The sequence below is a fragment of the Larus michahellis genome, chromosome 2, assembly GCF_964199755.1.
Source record: "Larus michahellis chromosome 2, bLarMic1.1, whole genome shotgun sequence".
In the NCBI taxonomy this organism is placed as follows: domain Eukaryota; kingdom Metazoa; phylum Chordata; class Aves; order Charadriiformes; family Laridae; genus Larus; species Larus michahellis.
The window spans coordinates 113928054-113946059 of record NC_133897.1 but is presented as its reverse complement, the minus strand read 5'-3'; the positions used below and the strand labels follow the sequence as shown (position 1 = coordinate 113946059).

Genomic DNA, 18006 nt, shown 5'->3' with positions numbered 1-18006 from the left:
TTTAATAAAGCAATTGTAGGAAATATAACAAATATTAATTAATTTAGTTCAGCATAATTAGTCAATGTTGGGATAAAACTTCTGTTCCCCTGACTTCTGGAGCTGCATGTTGCAATCTGTATCACTTCATTAATATGGTATCCTAGTGAGCATGTTTCCTATTTTGCTCCCACGGGTGAGATTTAGAGGTATGATGGAGCACTGTTTTGACTTCTCACAGGATGAGCTGGATGAACTTCGGGCTGAAATGGAAGAAATGCGTGACAGTTATTTAGAGGAAGATGTTTACCAGCTGCAGGAGCTCCGGCGAGAGCTGGACCGGGCAAACAAGAATTGCCGCATTCTGCAATATCGTCTCAGGAAAGCCGAACAGAAAAGCTTGAAAGTTGCACAAACAGGCCATGTGGATGGAGAGCTCATTAGGAGCCTGGAACAAGATTTAAAGGTGGGTGAGAGATTCATATTCACAGCAAAAGACGGCAGACTGCAATTTAGCTCCCTGCAGTGGAAGGAAGGGTGCTCCAAACGTCAGGACCAATTTCCTTCTTCTGCGGTGGAGAACAAATATGCAGCTTATCGTCTTAAAAAGATGTGTTAGCAAGTAAAAAAACATGTGCTTAGATTCAAAATGAAAGAAATGCAGTCAAGTTACATTTGTGCATTTGAAAGATTTAAAGGGTTTTGTTTTACTGGTTTTGCTGAAAACCTTAGCTTTGCAAAACTGTATAAACAAAACCTGATATGCTTTCCCCAATTCATGCCATTTCCTTCCTTTTCTCTTCTTGCTTATGCCAAATAACTGAAAAAAAACTAGTCAAAGTTGCATTTCTTGGTGCCTGATGAGTTACTCATAACAGGAACAGACTGTTATAATATTTTAGCAAGGCAGATAGAGAATCAAAATGCTGTTCCCATAAAAACACAAATTCCTGTAAAAATTATGTTCATACTGAAACAGTTTTTAGATTTTTCAGAAATGTTTCCATCAAGGCTAAGCTTTGTACAGGCACAATGCTTATCTAGCTTTACTTGTCTTTCTTAATATTGCTATCTTGCTTTGAAAATATCTTCTGTAGAGAGGGACTGCTTACCAGTAGAATTATTAAGCATTTGTGGACTTAAAAATGCAAACCATAAAACCTTCTGCAACTGGAATGATTGGTTCCCAGCCATGGGAATGGGAGTGACATATCAAGTCATCAAACTTTTCAAAATGCCAGACCTAATTTTCTCTTTTATGATAGAAAACAAACAATAACCTTATCATAATAGTAATGATACATTACTCAGTAAAAATCTTGTACATAGATTCAAGTGAAAGAGATATTGAGTTTTTTAGTTTGCTTGCCTTGTTTTTGCTGACTTGTTGTAATTCAGTAATTCATCATTTTGTGTGATGAATCACCTTTCCAAATGCTTTTGGAGTAAATATTTATTCTTGTTAGGCTGGACTCAGAAAACCTAAGCTAGCATATATTTCTGTGCTTTCATATCATTCTTGCCTAGTTGTGATTGCTGCCACAGCAGCAAATTTGGGTGGATGAGACTGCTGCATGGATGCAGCTTTGATCGATGACCTGTCAACTTTACAGTACAATTCCTCATCTTTTGTTTTATTGATGTGATGTACTGGGACTTTGATGTGTGGGTTTGGTATCTGCCTATTTCCTCTTGCTGTTCATGACATTGCTTTAGCATAATGTGGAGAGGGAGCTGGAGACGAGTAATCAAATCTATTTTCATCTTGGATTTCTTCATTAGAAATGAATATTCATTTTGGTACTTGGAAGGCTTGGAGTGTTTCATCAACAGTCTCATAATTGAATTAAAAATCTGCTGGCTATCTAGGGTTGTAATATGCTTCCTACTGTAGGAGACACACTGTAGCTGTTGCTCCTCATGGATCCTCTTCATGCCTTTGTGCTCTTCTGACCAGGTAGCCAAAGATGTTTCTGTCAGACTGCACCATGAGCTGGAGAGCGTGGAGGAGAAACGTGTTAAAGCAGAAGATGAAAATGAAATCCTTCGGCAGCAAATTATTGAGGTGGAAGTATCCAAGCAGACACTGCAAAATGAGCTGGACAAGTTAAAAGAGGTAAGCAATAGTCAGGAAAGCCATGCAGAGCGGTGTTGCTGGGTTAGGTGGGAAATTTGTCTTGCAAGCATCTTAGACTAACTCCGACATGAAATGCCTACTGATACTGTTTGTACAATTGCCTAAAAGGTCTCCTCACCTTTGGTGTATGTCCCAAATGTGTTGGTAATTGAGAAGCAATAAGAGAGGTAGAGCAATGATGCTGGAGCTTTTGTCCGGGGCTTCTCACAGGACTTCTGTCCCATTTTAAACTGGCTCCTCAAAGCCTCTCTTCCTACTGGAGCAAAACTATCTTTGATTTGACTCCAGCTGGCTCTGACTCTCCTTTATGCAGTCTGGGACTTCCACCTATTCAAGAGTCAAATAAGGAGTGCGTGACTTGTCTGAGAGGATCCTTCAGACAGGCTTTGGCTGGTGCTCTTCAGTGGTGACAGTGGGAGCCACCAGCATGAACTAGGCAGCAGGAATGTGGTCTGTAATGTATAAGTAACGTTGCACTTCAGGCGCAGAAACGCTGCCTGTTGAGAAAAGGGATCATTTCAATTGGAGCTGACACATAGTCATACTGGGTGAAGTGACAATCCTTAGAAGTAAGTGAGATGAGGCTCAGGGAACAGTAAATGAAAGCCAAATACTAAGCATGCTCTTTGCCGGAGCCCACATCCCGGTCTGTAGCGGTATTTCTGTTCTCTTAACAGTAGAGCAGATTGGCAGCTCACAGCCTCTGCTCTGTTTTCAACCAGATTGAGACAGAGCATTTAAACATAATGAGGTAAGGCATTTATCCTCTGAGCCCTGCTCAGATTTAGAGAGCTTGGTGCAATTATGTGTTATTTTAATCTTCAAACAATGCTTGCGAGTCAACCGGCGCAAAGCCTGACTCAGTTTTATAAGGACAACCCCTATGTAATTTCTCTGTGCATTTGGATTATGACTTGCAAGAGTTTTGGAGCATTTTATACCTAACAGGGCAGACCATCAACCAGGGTAAATGTCAGTGTTGCTTAGATTACTTAGGAGCCTGACACGAAAGATACAGTCTGCATGATGTTTTAGCTATTCTTTCTCAATGTTATTTGTGAGTGCTGTGCTTAATGGACATGATACCATGTTACAGGGTCTGCAGTCTATATTCCATACAAAAATATGGTGTCATCCACAGTACTGAATGTATTGCTTGTTGTTGATTAACACACAGGTCCACTAGATGCTGCTTGATGGTCTTTGGGATTAAGCAATTTGAGAAACTAAATTGTGGGTGAGCAGTGAGAAAGAAACTGGTCCAGCGGTGCTGGAGTCTCAAACTTGCTCTAACCAGGCCAAATTTACCCTGTTTCTCATATTGCTGCAGCCTAGCAGGGCTGGGAAGCCCAGCTAACCCAAGTGTCTCTCTGTTGCGTTGCAAGGCGAAGTGAACACACTCTTACTTCGGAAGCAAAAGTAAGAGGCAAAGGCTGGAGGGGAGCTAGGGAAAGGAGGAGGTGGCAGGTGGAATGATGGGATGCATTCATGCTGATCTGGAAGGCACAGCAGGGCGTAAGATGTAGCATAAGATGTAGTAATAGTAGAAGAGATAGTCCTTTTTTTTTTTTTTTTTTTTGTACCATTAGTGGTGGTTTCTCTGGGAGTCAGAATTTCACAAGATCACAGCAGGTGAAAAGATGGAGCTTTGGGTCGTCGGCAGGTCACACAAGGACAGATGAGGCAAAAGTTGGAGAAACACACTGATACGTGTGCCAGATAAGTATGTGTTTGCAATGTTATTGACATTGCTGAAAAATAAATAATAAAAAAATAAATTCTTGCCTCAAGATGTGTTCAAGTAACTACCAGAAGTACCAGAAGCAATGCCTCTTCAGGGACATTTAATGTGTACAGGGCTCTAAAGGAATGTGTGCTAGACACGCCAGTGGTAAAACTAGTGCTTTATATATCAGGAGAAAAATGACCCAAAGGCCATGCAGTTTCTTCCCAGTCCACCCTGACTATGCCTCTTGTCTATCTAAAGGCTGACAGTTAGAAGAAGCGTCTTTCCTATCCAGTCCTGGAGGGTTGCCTGAGACCCAGTTAGACAGTATTCGCTCTCTGATAGAGCTCACTCTCACCATATGCTCATTTTCTGTAACATTCTTGACTATTCTCAGGCCTTTTCCTCTATCATCCTCTGATCAACGAAAAGGTTTTCTCACATCCATGTTCACGTTCATTGCTTAATTCAGTGCTAACTTCTGCTTTGTCCTGCCGTACAATTCTCTCAGGTCTAGTTTCTCACTGCAGGGGGTGGCATATATGTTGATTAATGTATTTTGCATCCCAAAATATCTTTCGGCACTGTACATGTCTCTGCAAGCACTCTTTCTTTAAAGCCACCTTTGTGTTTTATAATAATCTTTTGAAAAATTCCTAACATTTACGATGTTTAGTGCTGTTATATATTCTTTCACCCCCGTACCTGTTTTGATCTCCTGTGGTACTTTCAACAGTATTTTTTTGGTGTGAAATATCTACAGGCTTGTTCTATCTAAAGAAAATTTGTGTTTCCTTCAAAAAAGCCTTGCAGTTTTAACTTGGAAATTTGCTTTTGCCTCCTCCAAACCATATAATTTCAAGTTGTTGTATAAAGCAGACATGAGATAGCCTTTCCAGTTTTGTCACTAAATAACATTTCTCAGTGTGTCTCAGCTTTGCAAAGAATAGAAGCAAAGTTACAACAAAGAGGAAGGGTGACAAAAAGCCACCCGCCCTATCCTTCACCGTGCTCTTACCCCTTTTTCTACTGCTGTGTCGTAGCTAATGCACCTTCCTCCCCAGTCCCAGATGCTTCTGGATTCCCATTTCACGACATGCTTTCAGAAGCTTTTGCATAATCTGTCAAAAAACACATCTAGACTCTTGTTTCGTTCTGGTATCTGTCAGGTACTCCCCACCATCAAAATACTCTGTTTTTCACTGATTGTTTCAATAAGGAGCTCTCAGATCATCAGTGATTCACTTAAAAGTTTTTAGGATAATGCCACCTCTTTCCCTTTTTTCTTTTTAAATTTTTCCATAAGCATGCTCCATCCCTCCAGTTTTCAAGCATTTCCTACAGATGTATTTTGAACTAAGTTATGGATTGGTAAGGATTTTTAACCGATACTCATGGATTTTGTTGGATTCTGATGTCTTCCAGTTAGACACTATTCTTCTCTGCCTGTCTTCATCAGCACCCTGGCATTCACTTTGCTTAATCGTGCCACTCTACTTCCCTTTTTTTCAGTCCTCTTAACCAAAAGATAATATGGTGCTTTCCTTTCCCATAATGCTTCCCAATCTTTTTTCAGATTTTGTTTGTTTGTCACTGGGTAGGTTCATCAATCTGCTACTCTTGCCTGGAGTACTTCCACTGATTCTTTCGAAGCTACTTCCTTTACCAGGTAATAATGTTTTCTCCCTGAATATTTTTTAAATTTACTGACTGTACCAAGTTTTTCTGCCTCAGTCTTTTCTAACTGCTGCAGCACTGTCGTTCATTGAATTTTTTTCCACAATTACGTTCACCTACTTTTTCAGTTTCCCTTTTTCAGCTCTTCCTTTTTTTTTTTTTTTTACTGTGAACTTTTCAACTGCTTTTGACCCTCTCTCTGATGCCTTTTTTGTGGCATTCTCCATCAGAGCTTCAGAGTTTGCCTACCGCTGTGAATGCTTCTTTGTAGCGCGTCCTTGCAAAACTGGGATGTCTCTAAGAACTCTCCCTTCTAGGAATTTGCTGGGATTTTCTGCGACTTACCAAAGCTGCTTCTTCCTTACAACTTTAGAAGCGAAGGCAGTGTACCCTCACAGATTCCATAAGTGCACGTATCACTGCCGAGGCTTGCTTGCTTTTTTCTCTTGTTGTATAGGTTATTAACATTGCCGTTTGAGTCAATAGGCTGCCAGGAGAGAAAAAAATGACTCCATCACTTCAGCAACATCCCCGCAACTGTCATTTCCCCCTTCCTAATATTCTAATTCAGCTCATGAGAGATACTGATGTATATTGAGAATTTAACTTGGTCAGCCAGCAAGCATTGAGAAAACTCTTTCCAAAGTTTCCTTTCTTTGCACCAGCGCAAACCCCTTAGCGATTCTTTCCTGAGCAGCAACAAACCAGCTCTTTTCTCAAAGGCTTGATAACAGCAAGCAGATTTTCTTTGAGATTTGAACGTCTTGCACTCAACATCTAACCCATCCCAAGCATCATTTCCTTGGAGCCACCAGGGCATCTTTAGGGAGTGTCTTCCTTATATTTTCTCAGCAAGGATGTTTCACAACTAGGTGATCTATCTTTAGTGTAAGTTTAAACAAGTATGAAGTCATGCTTGGCAACCGTTGGGTGCCTTTATGTACAGTGATCATTAAATCCCCTGCAAGTAATACCTCTCAGAGTAATCCTCTCTCTAAAAACTCCGTACCTAGGGAAGAATAAATCATTTTTGCTACTTACTGTAGAAATGCACTGAGATGGCACAGGACCCGCTCCTGTTCCCTGTGGGGAGAATGAGTCAGTTGCTTTTTTGCAGCTGCTAAATGTGTATTTTCTTGCGTTCTTTGTCTGGGTTTGGCGTCGTGAGCCAGGGAAGAGAAAGAGTCAGGGCCGTGGCATTGCTGATGCTGCTGGGGAAGGGCATCCCTGCCGGACCAGACAAAGAGAGAGGAGGATTAGGGACAGGGGTAGCAGCTGCCAAAAGATTTGACGTGAGTGCTATGAAATGGTTTAGCAAGAAATGAATGACAATTGTGTAACTGGGAAGAAAGGGGCATTTATTGTTCGTGGGATGGCCGTACTGAGCAGGTGACGGTCTGTATTGCCGCTGAGAGCAGAAGGACTGGAGGGAGAGCAACCAGAGGTGTTGCTTTCTCTCTCGCAAGGACCTCTGGCCAAGCGGAAACCTCCTCTGTGATACTGAGGTTTTCTTGGCTGCTTCTTACTTCAGTTGAAATCATTTGTGCTTCGAGCCCTCCAGACTGTTGGCATGTTAGAGGCACAATTGCTATTCTCCGGGCATGTTCACTCGGGAAATCACTTCCAGTTGTTGGAGAACCACAACTGCGGCTTGTGTTCGCTGGTGTTTTTACAAAGGCAGGCAGAGGCAAAATGGGAAGGCAAGAAATACTGTTTCCATTCATTTCCACATGAGAGGAGAGAAGTGCAAGTCCACTAGCCGTTAATAATGTCTCCAACACATCTCTCCAGGACACAGACTGAGATGAAAACCAGTACATACTGTAAATGGGATTTCCCAGGTTACCTGTGGGCTTTTAGGGCAGCGGCTTCTCTCAAGGCTCTTTCATCCAAGGCTCGCTGGCTAATGGGGATGCTGCCATGCCTGAGCTTCCCCTCCCCTCCTCCCCTGCAGCACCTGGTTTTTGAGGCACCGTTCAAGAATTGATGCTTTTAACAGTCAAAGTAATGTTTCTGTTAAAATATCTGCTCCTTTTAACAGAGTGAAAAGCTGCATTCAGATGCTTATAAAAATGGTAGAAATATACAAGATGAGATGGAATATATTTCGGGCATATTATTTAGAGGCAAATTTTGCTCCAAAGTGCACGTGTACTACTCTGTTTAACATCACTAGAGGTGGAGAGCATTTTGCCAATAACAGAATTTAGCCCTATAAATATAATATAGCAAAATTAAATCTGGAGGCTACTTCTTAGAGCTGAGCATGACAGTCTGATTTTCATTGCCTTGAACCATTTAAGTAGGGCATAATACATGCAGCATGTGTGTAAAGTGTGATTATTCCAATCTGAAATCACTTTTCCCTCTTTTCTCTCTGATATAAGTAAGTAGATACGGTGCAAAGATATACACAAATGGTGAAGAAATTATTCTTGGTGAAATCACGCTTGTTTGTAGAAAATATTGCCCACGTTTCATTAGCTAGCACTTTGTACATATTTATTAAGGTAGCACATAATGTTCTTCAGTCATTTCTCAAATGAAATTCACACACTGGGGTGAAGTAGGGCTATATCGTGAAAAATCTTTGATTGTTGTAACGTATCTGACTTTTCTTAGTTATTAGTGAGTTTAAGTGATGGGAATTTGCTGAGAAACAGGGCAAAGAGAAAACCTGTGAGCTATAGATTCAAATACCATTAAAAGGGCTAAGCAAGATCCCCAAGTGTTGACTCAGTAACCCTGCTTAGAAGTTACTGCTTGTGACAGTTATAAGTAATGAAGTCTTCTGCAGTAATCATAACTAAAACCATTAACTGCATGAAAGTTTTACTGCAGCACCATTTTTTCTCTGGTATCTTTTTTTTCACTGTGATAAATAATGAATTGGTACCTAAACCACAGTTAATGACTTATAATCATTGTGGCATTTCAGGAACTGTACGGATAGTGAAATAGTTTGTTCAGTGTTGATACCAACAAACAGGGTGGAGGGAAGGCGTGGGAGGGGATCTGGCTTGACTCAAAATGTATAGCAGTTAAGAAGCAAAGTCATTAACATAATTATTTTTTTCCCAAAGAATGATACTATACATCTTCTAATGCGCTCTCCATATTTCTTTTTAGAACTTTAAAAAATATATGTAAACAAGAAAAGAAACCAACATTTTCTAATGGTTTGTGTTAGTCTCTTATGCTTACAAATAACCCCCCTGCCCCAAACAGTATCTGCATCTGAATTTGTGATTTACCAAATAAATTACTACCAAGCTTTGGCTAGCCTTTTACTTTCTAGGCATTTGTTATTTGTCCACGCTTGCTAGCAATCATCTGACACTAATTCCAAATCCTACTATAATGCTTGCAGAGAGGGGTTTTGAGAGAAAGCAGTAGTAACTCTGCTGATCAGATCCAGAGTTTTATATCCTGCAAAAAAACCCTGCCCTCCTGGTACTCAACCTGAGCAGAGCCCCTGCCCCCAGACGTGGGATTCCTCTAACTCACCCCCTTCGCGGCCTCACTCCCAAACGCTTTGGTGGACTTCAATTAGCCTTTGCCTATGGAGAAATGACATTTAAGTGATGGCATTTACAGCAGGACAATCATCTACCGTAGCTGCACAATTGTCCGGGTACCGGTTAATTATAAGGAAACCTTCTTTGTGTAGTAACTGAAATTCCTCTATGTCCCATTTGTCGTGTATTTTTCTTGCTGTATAGGAGAAGTCTTTCAGTAGCTAAAAGACTCTTTCAATAACAGAAACTGTCATGGAGATAACCTCCACGAAGCTCAAGTTGTGTATCGGTCTCCCCATCCTCCACCCAGTTACCAAAAATAATCCTGCTCTCTGTCACATGGGCTTCAGCAGTGACACTGCAAACAAACTGTAGCCTCTGTGACATCTATAGAGAACTTTCATGGGAAAAATATGGGCTTATTTTTTATTCTTTCCCTTAATCTACCCACAGCATAATTAAAGGTTTTCTTCAGCAAGCCCTTGTAAAATTTGGTAGCAAATCCTTCAAGTGCAGTTCTGGGGGGTAAAATGAGGGCATGATCTCCAATTTCTAACTTCAATTGGGGCATAAGTCCTTGGTGAGGACAGATCCCTTTGCTTTCCTTGCCAAGGTGTGGGCAATCCCTTGTCCCAGGCCAAGCAAATTTTCGCCGCGTGCTTCTGTTCTGTGAGCAGAAGCAGGGATGTAAAGCCAGAATATCCACAACCGAGTGTACACTGGAGTTAATTAGGAATATCCCTTATCTCTCCAAACTCGGGTGAAATTCAGATCAGCCACCTTGTGGCAAATGTTCACGTGGGAAGCGTCATACAGTGTTTGGGGTGGAGATGGGTACTCAGGGCACTGTGGTTTCAGAGGTGTCCCACACCTTGCCCTTTCTGCTCTCCTCCAAGGGCTCGGAGGAGCCAGCACAGATCCCAAGTGAATCTGGCCTTGAGCATATCAGGGAGCTTCAACTGAAGGAGAAAGGGTATATAAACATGTAAAAAAAGCACCCTTCAAGCTGGCATCGCCGGCAAACTTGGTGCCACCGCTCCTGTGAGGCGCAGCTCTCCTGCCATGCTTTGGCTGGCTGACGGGCAGCAGGCGCCAACTGTTTTCATTTCACATCGCCGGTAATTTCATCCCAGCATCTGGAGCTCTGGGTAGCGGGATGGAAAAGAGGAAGAGACAGTCTGTCAGGGTGAGAAGAGGAGCTCTGTGAGATGCGTAGTTTCCTACCAAATTTCCCACATTGCCTGTGGTTTTTTGTTGTGGTGATGCTGCATGTAGGAATACGTGTCGCATCAGAGTATTGGCAGCCGCGGGGCCGGAACTGTCCAGAAATGCTTAGGCAGGTGAAAAAAAGTCAGGGATATTGATTTTTGTCCTTCTTTCAAAGGGTTAATTGATTATTTCTCTTCCCAAATTAATTATTTACACTTGCTTCTCTAGCTCTATTTTTAAAAGGAGAATGTAACTTATTGCATAGATAACTTCTGAATTATTAATATCGCACTACTCAAGCTGTCAGAGGATGAATGAGGGGGAAAGATCTGACCGTCTTGGCAAGTTTTGCATTGCCACATGCAATGGCACTGGGCTTTCCCCCTTCCCTCTACCTGGCACTGTGCTGGTAAGCCTGGCTCCGCTGCCCAAAGCCTTGCTGGCTGTCAGGCAGCCCAGCTTGGCAGTGCGTCATGCATCACCTGGATCCATCAAGAAGTTCTCCATTCCCCTGGAACGGAAAAATGGACTCGGTCAATGCCAGCAGGTCAGGAAAAGGGTTTAAGTGGCAAAGAGGTGGAATTGAGCTGTTGGGAGTCTTCAAGCAACCTCTGATCAGCACATTTTGCTGCTTTCTGTAAATAACCTCTTTCCTTTGTGCCACAGACGAGGATACTTTCACCCATCTCGCTCTCTTTGCAAACCTAATTCATGCCAAAGCGGTGACATGTGCAGTACTTCAGCCCCTTTCTCATCCCCGTAGGCGTGATCCCTACACCCCACAGATCGCCATGGGTTTTGCCAGCAGTTATATCACCAGGGAGCTCGCTGCAAGGCTGGCATGTTTTTTCACCCTGTTCCTACACTCAGCCTGCTGAGAGATGCCTCGGAAAGAGATGGTTTCTGTTCTGTGGGAGGAGGCACAGCGAAGCCTTTGCTTGATTTGGGTTTGGGTTTGTGCCTCGATGTGAGAAAGCCTGAAGCTTCTCTTAGTACCTGTAACAGTGCTTTTTTCAATCTAGAAAAATGATGCTGTCTGCCCCTGGTGTGTACATTACCTCTGATTTCTGTGTTTCCTTTTCTTTCTACTGTATATTTTGTTGCAAAATGAAAGCTCGAGCCCAAATAAATATAAGCATTGCAAGGTATTCTTACCAGAAGATGAAAATTTTAGGTCTTGCTCCAGTGACAGTAGCTGGAGCTGGGGAAGGTAAATTGTGTTGATATTTAGGGACATCAACACAATGTCTGTGTGGGCAGAAGGAGCCATCTGAGATTACCAGATATACATATTGGTCTATTTAAGGCCTCTTTCTCAGGGATCATTCCAAAATAGTTACAGTCCAATCTCTTCAGTGTGCTCTTGCTGCAGTCAGCTGTGCCGACAGAAACTGGGTCTTGTGCGGAGATTGGTGAAGGCAGCTCTCCTGACCATTGCCGTCTGCAGAGTTCAGGATAAATTCCCATCCCTGAGTTCAGTGGTGTCAAAATGGTAGATTATGAAGTGATGAAGGAGGGAATAAAGTCATTAAATGACATGATAAACATTTCTAAGGCAGATTTAAATCTGCAAGCCTTTAAATTGCTTTTCTCTTTAATGTTTTTCATCATATATAATATATTTTTATATCGATAATAATTGAGGATTGTTTGTTCACCTTCCCTTTCAGTTTTCAAGAGTCTGGTCCTTCACAGAATCATAGAATAGTTTGGGTTGGAAAGGACATCTAGTCCAACCCCCCTGCAATAAGCAGGGACATCTTCAACTAGGTCAGGTTGCTCAGAGCCCCATCCAACCTGACCTTCAATGTTTACAGGGATTGTGCATCTATCATCTCTTGGGGCAACCTGTTCCAGTGTTTCTCCACCCTCATAATAAAAAAATTCTTCTTTATGCCCAATCTAAATCTACCCACTTTTAATTTAAAACCATTACCCCTTGTCCTATTGCAACAGGACCTGCTAAAAAGTCCATCCTCATCTTTCTTGTAGGCCCCCTTTAAGTACCGGAAGGCCACAAAAAGGTCTCCCTGGAGCCTTCTCTTCTCCAGGCTGAACAACCCCAACTCTCTCAGCCTGTTCTCATAGGAGAGGTGTTCCAACCCTCTTGTCATTTTTGTGGCCCTCCTCTGGACCCGATCCAACAGGTCCATGTCTTTCCTGTGCTTAGGGCTACAGAGCCAGACACAGTCCAGGTGAGGTCTCATGAGAGCAGAGTAGAGGGGCAGATTCACCTCCCTTGATCTGCTGGCCATACTTCTTTCATGCAGCCCCAGATGCAGTTGGCTTTCTGGGCTGTGACTGCACATTGCCAGCTGATGTCCAGTTTTTAATCCCCCAGTACCCCCAAGTTCTTCTCCACAGGGCTGCTTTCAATCCCATCATCCCCCAGCCTTTATTGATACCAGGGGTTGTCCTGACCAAGGTGCAGGACCTTGCACTTGGCCTTGTTGAACCTTATGAGGTTCATGTGGGGCCACTTCTCAAGCTTGTCCAGGTCCCTCTGGATGGCATCCTGTCCCTCAGGAGTGTCAACCCCACCACCCAGCTTGGTGTCATCAGCAAACTTGCTGCAGGTGCACTCGATCACACTATGTCATTGATGAAGATATTAAACAGTACTGGTACCAGTACGGACCTCTGAGGGACACCACTCATCACGGATCTCTGACTGGACACTGAGCCATTGACCACTACCCTCTGGATGCAACCATCCAACCAATTCCTCATCCACCAAATAGTCCACCCATCAAATTCATATCCCTCCACTTTAGAGAGCAGGATGTTGGGGAGGACCATCAAAGGCCTTACAGAAGTCCAGATAGATGACATCCATAGCTCTTCCCTTGTCCACTGATGTAGTTGCTCCATCATAGGATGGCCAAGAGGTTGGTCAGGCAGGACTTGCCCTTGGTGAAGCCATGCTGGCTGTCTCAAATTACCTCCCTGTCCTCCATGTGCCTTAGCATAGCTTCTAGGAGGATCTGTTCCATGATCTTCCCAGGCAGAGGTGAGGATGACAGTTCTGTAGTTCCCAGCGTTCTCCTCTCTAAAGGAGTCCTTCTGGTTTCCCATTGCCACACTCATGCGTCTTTTATGGTGACTTTATTAATTCGTTCATGATTCCCAAACCAGAAAATGTATCATGAACTGTGGGCAGTTACAGGGGAAGGTTCTCGTATTAGTCTGGGGAGGGACTGAAACGTAGGCCCTGCATTACTTATCAGGATGTGAAATTATGGAAATCGTTTGTGGGAAGGAGGTTACTGTTGTACCTTGATCATTATGTGTCAAAATTATAGGATAGCTCTTAAATTCTCCACTGTTGTGGTCAGCTGTCAGGGTATGTGACTATAATTTCTGGATTACCTTCACAAGGGAAAGGAAAAAGAAATTAAGGTCAGTTTCCTAAAGAAAAAAACAAAGAGTAAAACAAAAAAAAAGTATTTGAATGCATCTTTGAAATGCCCAGCACACCAGTCCTCTCTTTTGGTGTCCTCCATCTCCTCAGATGGCCAAATGTATCTGCTTGCCTCTCTCCCCTTCTACTGGTCCCTCCTTGGTGGGATTCTCACATCTTTTCTTCCTTGCCTCTCTTCTTCACCTTAGGCTTTTCCTCTGCATATTGCAGATGTGGATGCTAAGTCGAACTTAACAATTTTCCAGTATATGCAAACTAGCCCTTGAGGTTAGGGGCAGCTGTGATGGGCAGGACTTCAGGCACACCTCGGGACAGCAGTCTCTACCGCTGGGAACTGAGCTACACTGTTTGAAAAGTTACTTTACAGCTACTGACAGAAGTTTTTGCTCCCCTGGGTCAGGGCTTCAGGCAAGCACAAAAATCTTTAAACAGGAAGTTTTTTCTGTGCTATTTCTGGTTCTACCTGCTCTCAATTTCCCTGGAAATACTGTGAGAACGCTCCCTCGTTGGGATAATTTGTCACTTCCATTCTGGTCCTGACTGTAATAAGTGCAAAGACCAAACAAAATGAAAAACAATGTGTCAGTGAATATTAAAGTCAGGGTGGTTTTGATCCTACAGTGTTGATTTCACTCTTGGGTAAAGTTTTGCATCTGTTCAGTTTTGTTTGAGTGGATAGTCCATCAGTCCACACAGCCATAGAGGGGATAGTAATTCAGGTAGTACAAATTCTTGCTTCTCTTGGCCACAATTGTTGTTAAGAGTAACCATATGCAAGAGTATAGGTATTATTTGGAGAAAAAATGTAGAAAATAGGAGTAGTTTCTGCAGTTCTGCACCAGAAGATTAGGCATCGGCACTCCTGCAGCTACCTTTCATTGAATGTGGTTTTGTGGTATCGGATGGTTGGAAGAAACAGGTACATTGCATGAACTGCTGTCCTTCCCAGTCGGTATGAATAAGCACTGTGGAGAACTTCAGCATTGTTACTTCTTTGCTACAAGATGATTAGAAGAAAATTTGTCAGTAATTTTCTTAGTCAAAGGGAAGGAAGAGGAGCCTTGTGGGGATGAGCATTGCTGGCACGGACATTTCACACATGCCTCATGTCTTCATAGATGCCTTCCTTAGAAGCAAGTGCAATGAAAAGGCTGTGGATGTGATACCCCACTAGTATCCACAAGTGATAGTCCACAAGAATCCATAACATAATACTCCAGAAGAAGTACAACACTTCTTCAAAGAATCTGGTATTAATAGAAAGGTCTCTGTAACATTACTACATGATTTTTTGTAGTGAACACAAACCAAGGGAGAGGGGAAAAAGGAGGCCTTTACATACATTATCTTCAGTTTCCTAAACCAACCAGCATGTAATTCACAGCATATAAAGATTGACAGCGCTTTCCAGGATTCACTGAGGCTAGTTACTAATAAAGGCATTTTCACAACTGAACCTGACAGTTTGTTAACTCGTTTTAAATGTGGGTGTTGATTGGATCCTGGCACCTTTATTCCAGGTCATCAGCCGACATAATTGAAGGGGATGGGAGCACTAATTAGAATGCAAAGGTTGTCATTCTTATCGTATTACAATCTGGTCTTTAAAATCGAAGCTTTCTTTTCATCCCTTTCCTGGTCTGCAACTGACTTTGTTCCTCACTTAGTCACTAGCTCTTGCTCTGAGGTCCTGGAGTTGAGTTTTACTGGGTAGCTCAAAGAGGAGAAGGGGGAGAATATGAGATTTCCGCTTGGGCAATTGGAGAGGAAATAGTTCAGATAAATTGCCCACCACCAAAGGCTCATTTTACTCCTGTCTCAGGAGTGGGAACTGCTGGGCGAGGAGGACGTGGCAGTAACCGCTTGGAGACTTGTCATGGGAGATGAGAAACAGAAAGCCTTGGAGTACTCCTGATTTAGCTTTAATTTTCTTTTCAGGGGCTTTTTGTGTTGCAACTCTTCGTAGCGGATTATCCATATTCAAGACATTTCAAACAAAGCCATTAACAGTAATATTTCTACTCTCCCTCTGAAATTCTTCATAAAGGTTTGAAACCTTAAACCAGATTGGCAGGTTGACATTCGCAAGAAGAATTGTTTTTACCATGTAAAACTGCTAACATAAAAGAGACTAGGCATCATTAAGGATTTATTGAGTTTCTATTTTCTCCATAAGAGTACCGACTATTATTTTCAAATGAAAGATTTACCATAATGAAATCATTAGTGACTGCGCATTTAGGGTTGCGTTTTTTTGACAGCACTCCTAGCTATTACAGCCAGGCAGTCAGACTCTGCCTGTATAGCATGCATAACAGCGACAACTCATCTTTTCTTCTTTGATAGAAGATGGAGAATTTGACCAGAAGGGAGCAGAGGTCACAATGATCATAGCTACCTGTAGTTCTCCTTTTTATTTTTTTAAGCTCATGGTGTAATAGCTCTTTGGCTTTTTGCTTTGTTTTCTTTCTGTAATTGCAGACCTAGGTTTTTTCATGACTGAGTGTGCATTACAAAGGCAGCCTTGGGGAGTGATGTGATGAAGAAATGCAAAGTGAAATATCACATAACTGCCCAAGCAGGGAAAAATCAGTCCATGTTAAGCTTTTTAGGACTTCAGCATTCAGTTCATGGGAATTTTGAAATGTGGGAGAATCTGATGACAGCACTTATATATTTACAAGGGATTGGAGGTAGGGGAATTGGATCCCTGGAGGTGTCAAAGGTCTGATTGCTGTCTGCCTGCAGTTTTTAAAGAGAAGCTGGCTATGTGGAGAGGGCAAGGCAAGCCATCCCAGGTAACAGTGACAATCTCTGGAAGCAAACTGCCCAACCAGAAGATTTTTTTCTATCTCAAACTGTTCATTATTCTTATAGACATAATGAATCCTTCAGCCTAATACATGTGCATCAAAGCACCCGTTATTTTGGTTTGACATTCAAGAGCAAACAAGTGGGTGAGGTTTGATAAAATAATTTGATTACAGCCAATTAAAATATCAAGGTTTCAGTATCTTGTAATTGTGGATGCACTCAATAGTTGGCTTTAAAAACCTCTGATTAGGGTCTTCTGGTGGAGTGCCTACTCCTACCCACACAATGTGGGATCCAGCAACCACGCAGTCCCTTATCCTCATCTGCAGTACCGTTTTGTCAACTCCAGACTGTCAATTCAGTGCTGCAGCAACAGATTACAAACTAAAATCTGGACTAGGTGAGCATGCTACTTTAAAAGGGTATTTCTGTTCTTGAAACTGGTATGTAAATCAGCGTCTGGGGCTTGTTTTTTGATCAAGCAGACCTTCAAGGTAAATCCGTTTAGTGTACTTTTTGATTACTAGTCCTGAAATCTCAGCATGGGATGAGGTTTGTTCATAAACAACAGTAAAAAAGCGGTCTGCTGAACAGACTGTATTCCTTGGCACGGATCGATTGTTCTCTGCTATGATCAGCGGAGGTAGCCTCTTCTTGCAATAACACGTCTGAGGGCACCGGCCAACCCACCAGCTTCTGCCTTCGGTGGCGGATGCTACTTCATTTGTCTGCCAGGAGAAACGGAAGGAATACATCTCTTTTCCTTTCTTTGCTGAGCATCAGGGGAACCGCATGTACAAATGCTTCTCTCGCAGAACAGTCGCCTGATCTGCCGTGCAGCCGGTGCCTGGGGCAATTGCATGGTGTTTACCTACTTACAGATATACCAGCTGCAGGTCGCTGCCTCTCTTCTGCTGCCGCCTTCTGCTCTTTGGTGGGTTTGGAGCATTTGCTAGACGAGGGACACTGGAGCCAAAAGCTCAAAGTGAAAATTCACCTGTGACAGTGAAAAGCATGTCTTAATTCTCAGAAGACTGAATGATTATCTGGGATTGTGTGCATCCTCTGTGTTTTGCCTTGCAATTTTCTGCAGAGTTTTCATGAAAAGGAAGTGGGAGGGGGAAGAGGATTATATAACACCCAGATTTTGGGAGAGTGATGGTACAAAGGGTGGGATCGTGGAAACAGAACAGCTCTTTCAGATATAAAACATGGTAAATTGCATCAGCATAATGATGATCAGCAGAAGCAAGTGAGTAGCCGAAAAGGAATGTAATTTCAATTATGCCATAAATTCACTTTCAGCTGGCAGAGACAGCTATCAGAGGGCAGACAGAATTTCCTTCCCAACCTTAATGAAATACAAGTACTCTGGGTTTAATTTGCAATTGTCATTTCTTCTTTGGTGCAGTAGAGGTTGGAAGGCACCTTCCCCCTTTTATTGGTATGAAGTTTATTTGCCTGGAAGCATTCAGCTGCTTGTATCCTTCATTCCCTGCTTTTTTATGACATGGATTTCCTGTGA

The 18006-nt window shown here is 42.5% G+C and overlaps 1 protein-coding gene across 19 annotated transcripts in view; it reads left to right on the top strand.

Moving 5' to 3' along the window:
- Window positions 1-18006, top strand: part of MTCL1 (microtubule crosslinking factor 1) — a 111355-nt gene that overhangs the window by 12369 nt on the left and 80980 nt on the right. For all 19 annotated transcript variants that reach the window (XM_074576661.1, XM_074576653.1, XM_074576656.1 and 16 more), the window contains exons 2-3: window positions 221-445; window positions 1937-2095. In XM_074576661.1, coding sequence (XP_074432762.1) covers window positions 221-445; window positions 1937-2095 — 384 coding nt within the window. The remainder of the gene's footprint in view (window positions 1-220; window positions 446-1936; window positions 2096-18006) is intronic.